The sequence below is a fragment of the Pelmatolapia mariae genome, unplaced genomic scaffold, assembly GCF_036321145.2.
Source record: "Pelmatolapia mariae isolate MD_Pm_ZW unplaced genomic scaffold, Pm_UMD_F_2 NODE_ptg000785l+_length_27064_cov_1, whole genome shotgun sequence".
NCBI classification, from domain to species: domain Eukaryota; kingdom Metazoa; phylum Chordata; class Actinopteri; order Cichliformes; family Cichlidae; genus Pelmatolapia; species Pelmatolapia mariae.
Window position 1 is genome coordinate 1 of NW_027052462.1, and position 5,451 is coordinate 5,451.

Consider the following 5,451-nt stretch of genomic DNA (forward strand, 5'->3'; position numbering starts at 1 on the left):
TTTCCCAGGATGACGCGTCGCTCCACCCCCCTCCTCCGAGATGCTGGCCAGCCTGACCACGCCCCCACTGGAGCCGTCCCGCTCCATGGCCAGAGACAGGGCTGAGGAGAGAGAGGTCAGTGAGATGGTTGTGGAGTGCAGCTCCCAGCATGCTTTGCAGCAGCAGCGGTGCGTTACCTGCAGAGGTGAGCTCCATGCACTGCTCTTTGTTCATCCCAGGTTTGTAGTTGGCGTCCATAAAGCCGTAGATGTAGGTGCTGCCGCTGCCGCCCACCGACACCGGCTGCCTCACCAACATCCCACCAATCGGGACGCTGTACACCTGAGACAGGTAACATACACAGACAATGCTTTACAGTCTGCAGGGGTGGAAACAACACCATCTGCCGGCCACACAAAGGACTACATCAGCGCATGTGTCCAGGTGGTGTGAGGTCTCACCTGTCCGCCCTTCCTCTTGTCCCAGCCTGCCACCAGGATCCCAGCTGTCAGCTCCTCCCTGTAACGGTAGCAGCTCGCTCTGAACAGATTGGCTGCCGTCTCTACCAATGGGGGCTCGTCCAGCTCGATGCTGTGGGCGGGGCCAAAGACACAGGTGAGTATTGGCCTCACCTGAGCTGACAGAAAGGCTGTGTAAAGGTGTGTGTTACCTGTGGAAGCCCAGCTGGTAGGCGACGACCTCAGCGATGGCCTGAGTGTCAGCAGCTGATCCAGACCTGCAGCCAGAACACAAACATGAGCATGACGTCTGCTGAGGAGGAGCAGCTCATCAGGAGAGCGCAAGAGTTTCTCAGACAAGTTCTCAAGGTCCTAAAGAAACATCAGGTATTGCTCAAAGGTTCAAGAGACTTCAAAAACATGGGAGTGAAGTTGCCCCCTTAAAAGCTACAGTTCACATACTATTAGGTTAATGTTAGTTAACCTGTTAACATGCTAGTGATAACCCACATGCTACCATTAGCGTTTTAGCAATCATTAGCTTTTTGCTTTTACTCTGCTGGTACCACACTAGATGGAGTAATGTAATGTATGGAACATGGTAGTTAGTGATCCACAACCTCTAGCATATTGGCTAAAAATACTTGATCTAATTATAGCCTATTCATAAACAGATTACCTTTAACCTCCTGGCGCCCACATATGTGGACATCACATGTTCGGTTGTCTAGAACAAAATACTAAATTTTGCTCTACAAGGGCCTGATATCCACTCATGAGGACATTATACTCCAACTGCTCTATCGAAATTTAAAGCAAATGTCCTCTTATGTCCTGCAAGCGAATGTCCAGAAACAAAAATCAGGTATTAATTTTTTTTTTTTTTTTAAATCTGGTAATTCTTTGTTTTTACATTCATCAGGTCCCAATCAGCCCAAATAGCAAAGAGAAATTAAAAATGCATGCCATGAAAGAGTTCGGGTCTTAGGAGGTTAACCCACACAAGACAATGCAACAGATAGAAAGACCTTCACTAAGGGCCTGCAAGGAAACCTACAATTTTTTTGGAAATTTCCATTACATTGAACAAGGCCAGACACAAACTATCTGTTTTTACAAGCTGTTTGATGCCCCAACCTGAGGCCTGCTGCACCTAACTGGTCAACAGAACCTATAATTCAGGTCCGACTGATACGCACCAACTGGCAGGCCCCTTTAACTTTCTTCAGAAAAGTTCTTTCATTAATATTTTTAAAATGATAGCAGCACAAACGTTTCACAAATATTTGACTTTTTTTGACTTGGGTAATGTGGGTGGGCTGGTTGACCTTTTGACCTTTACATTTTTATTAATATCTTCAAAACAGAGGCAGCACAAACACTTTTGTTGGATTGACGAAGGTCGGGGGGCCAACTTCATTCACATCTCAAAAACACTCCTCTGCATCCTTAAACCTTTTAAGGTTGCTTAAACAGTTCTCAGCATCTTTACAAAAGGTCAAAGTTTTATGAGAGGTCTCTCTGGGCTCTTAATGAACAAATTAATTCATTAAAACATTATTTGTGTTCCTGAAGGGTTACAGAGTCCCTAAAAAAAGTCCTGGATGCAGACTGTGGGTTTCTGTGAGGACTACAGATTCTAAACAAAGTTTATTAAAAACATAGCTGTTTTATTCTGAAAGGTTTTCTGTTTTCTAATTAGAGTTCCTGTGATGGAGCCCATGGTGAGGAGGAGGACTGACCTGCAGCAGTAGATCTTGTCGTGGATACGAGTCAGTTTGTCTGTGACTCTGTTGGCGATGTACGCTCTGAAACACAAACACACACACAGACAGGTGAGGTTAAAGGAGTGTTTCCTGCACTCAGCTCCATCATCACGTGTTCGGTGTTTGTTTTCTCACCCTGTAGTGGTGCGAGAGTCGGCCCCGATCACCACTCCTCCGTCATACTCCACGGCCATGATGGTGGTCTGACACACGACAACAAACAAACAACAGGTAAACGGGCTGATAAACACCCTGCACCCATTATCGGACGGCATTTCTCCTGTTTAAACACCCTCAGCTTCATCACCCTCCGTGTCCCTCCTCCTCTGAGACTGTTAAATGACTCCTTTGTGGGGTGAGCTCATTATCGGACAAGCCATTTAAGCCACACTGAAAACACAAATAAATGTTCCCATAATGGAACCGTTAGCCAGCTCTCCACGCTTCCCTGTAGTTATTTAAATATCTTTCATCAACCACTCAATACACGTGTGTCCCCGCGGACTCTACCTCCAATTTTAGCCCGGTTCGGTCCCGCTGTGGTCCGAATCTCCTCACAAATACAGCTACCGTTAGCCGCTGTTAGCTGCTGCAGAACTGCTGTCTCATTCAGCCGCTGTCTGTCGTTTAAAAACGCTCCACCAGGACCGAATCGGGCCTGGCTCGGCCCGGCCAAACACCACAGACCCTGTACTTACCCCGGTGCTGACTTCCTGGCGGGTCCAGTCCGGGACCAGGTCACTTTTGGACGAAATTTGCTGGCCGAAGTACGGCATCATTACCGGTGCTGCCGCCATCTTCTCTCTATGAATAACTGGACTCAGTAGAGGCTGTCCGCGCATAAAGCCTAACATTATTTTATTTACGCTATTAGCGGAATATCCATGTTACAAACCAACTCACATATGATTAAATTACAAGTTAGATTTAATAACGCAACCTTCTTTTAATTCAGAGAGTCTAACTTAGCTGTATAAATTCACACTAAACAGTTTTATTCGGGCACATAAGTGAGCAGCTCTGCAGTTGGGGTCCTGCGAGAAACAGGAAGATAAGGTAAACACTGGTCTGGATTTTAAAAGCGTCGGCTAAATCTCATTATAGCGATTATTTTAAAACGTTTGATGTGTTTTTCTCCTTTAAATGGAGTAATTAAACTTATTAAAGAAAGCTGGTGTGTTTAAATGAAGTTAACAGATAATTTATTGGCTATTGTGTTGCTTCTGAGCATCGCGGAGGACCAGACTCCATTAAAAGATGTGCAATTTTATCCCTGGTATTTAAAACGTTACAGTAAAAAGAATACCCACGGGACAGAAAATGATGTTAACACTTCTTAGGTTGTGGAGGAGTTCCTCTTTGATTCGGCATACCCCTAACCAGTAAGTGGTCATCGGTGGGTGTCTGTTAATTGATTTTTGATCGGCTGTGTTGCAGATGACGGTTCATAACTTGTACATATTTGACCGCAATGGAAACTGTTTGTATTACAACGAGTGGAACCGCAAGAAGCAGGCGGGCATCTCCGAGGAGGAGGTGAGCCTCAAAACCAATCAGCAATCAATAAATCAGACACAGAGAGTGTGTGTGAAGGAAAGGTGTGTTTATGTGTTTCTGCAGGAGTTCAAGCTGATGTACGGGATGCTCTTCTCCATCCGCTCCTTCGTCAGCAAGATGTCTCCTCTGGACATGTATCCTTCGCATCACCTGTCAATATGTCCTCCTGTTAGTCTGTCTGTGCAGCTGTCTTAATGTCTGTCCACCTGTCCTCCGTCTGTAGTCCTTATCTGTGCTCAGGAAGGAGGGGTTCCTGTCCTTTCAGACCAGTAAGTATCGTCTTCATTACTACGAGACACCGAGCGGCCTGAAGTTCGTCTTGAACACCGACCTGTCAGTGACCAACGCCAGGGACACACTGCAGCACATCTACAGCAATGTGAGACACGCACACACACGCACACCTATGAGTGGGTTAATCTATAGAACCAGCAGGCTGAACTGCAGCTTTTTAAAATCTAAGTGTATTGAACAACACATCAAACGGCTCCAGCTGACCTCCTGAAGACGTTCTAGGATAAAAAGTTGCTTTTTCATTGAATTATGTGAAATTTAATCTGTTTTCTCAAAGAATCTTTTAAGAGTTGAAGTTGGGAAATGAGAGAGAACAACATGTTAAATCTTGGAAATAATATAATTAGAAATCTGCTCGTTCTATAACAGCCCATCAGGATTCGGTCCATGAGAGACCAGAGATTATAACACTGAGGCTGAACTAAAATGTTTTTTTTTTTTACCCAGAATTCATTCGCCTGAAGAGTTGAGCTGACAGATTTCATTCATTTGCTACAGCATGATGAAAAAACGGACACATGCTGTTTTTTCATCATGCTGACACGTGCTGTTGAAACTACACTTCATTTTTTCTTGTATGTCAGGGTTTAAATGTGTACTTGAACTGACAGAAGAAGTTTCACTGGTCCGGCCCACTTCACATCAAAGTGGGCTCCCTGTGGCCCACAGTGTAAAATGACTTTAACATTCCTGCTGTGGACAAACACGTAGAAACACCTCCTACATCTGCTTACATATTTAAACTTTATAGTGAAGTGTTGTGAATTTTAAACTAAATGTGTAGGTTTTATTTCTCAGAAATGATCGCAGCGTTCGTTACATATTAATGTATAACTGTATAAATCTTTAGTTCAGATCTTTGTGTGTTACAAACTTTACTCTTCAAATGTTGAAGTGTGTTTTCCATGTTTTTTAAAATCTTGTCAGTTTGGTTTTGTTCTGAGTCCACGACTTCAAAGGGGACGGGTTATATAGAAATAATTTTAATAATAATCATCTGCGAGCTGCTGTTTTCTGTCTGTACTAAACAGGAAGTGTTGCAGGCTTTATTGTGAAAGAAACTTACACTGTGTGTGTTTGTGTTTGTCAGCTGTACGTGGAGTTAATCGTGAAGAACCCGGTTTGTGCATCCACGCAGACCTTGGAGAGCGAGCTGTTCAGCAGCCGACTGGACGCCTTCATCAGAGCGCTGCCGTACTACAGTCCACGAGCTGCCTGAGCATCACACACACACACACACACACACACACACACACACACACACACACGTTCACAGTGAGAGTTTAATGTATTTATTTTGTTCTTTCATATTCTTGGCAGGAAGTTTTGTCTGTTGAATCAAACTTATATGAAGCCACTCTGACCTTTGACCTTTAATAAAAGCAGCTCTGTGGAA

General features: G+C 44.3%; 2 protein-coding genes across 2 annotated transcripts; one reads left to right on the forward strand and one right to left on the reverse strand.

The window, feature by feature from the left end:
* Positions 1 to 4: 4 nt before the first annotated feature.
* On the reverse strand, positions 5 to 3,032 carry LOC134623621 (proteasome subunit beta type-6-like; the record flags this gene model as incomplete). The annotated part of the gene is given in 8 exon segments (XM_063468663.1): positions 5 to 29; positions 31 to 101; positions 178 to 322; positions 442 to 571; positions 651 to 716; positions 2,181 to 2,246; positions 2,340 to 2,407; positions 2,903 to 3,032. Coding segments are annotated over 8 exon segments (670 nt in total), but the record flags the coding sequence as incomplete, so codon positions are not given.
* A 149-nt stretch (positions 3,033 to 3,181) lies between these two features.
* On the forward strand, positions 3,182 to 5,451 carry LOC134623622 (trafficking protein particle complex subunit 1-like). The gene is made up of 5 exons (XM_063468665.1): positions 3,182 to 3,260; positions 3,642 to 3,740; positions 3,825 to 3,895; positions 4,002 to 4,140; positions 5,146 to 5,451. Exons 2-5 carry the CDS (start codon positions 3,642 to 3,644, stop codon positions 5,272 to 5,274), a joined length of 438 nt encoding a protein of 145 aa, XP_063324735.1. The 5' UTR covers positions 3,182 to 3,260; the 3' UTR covers positions 5,275 to 5,451.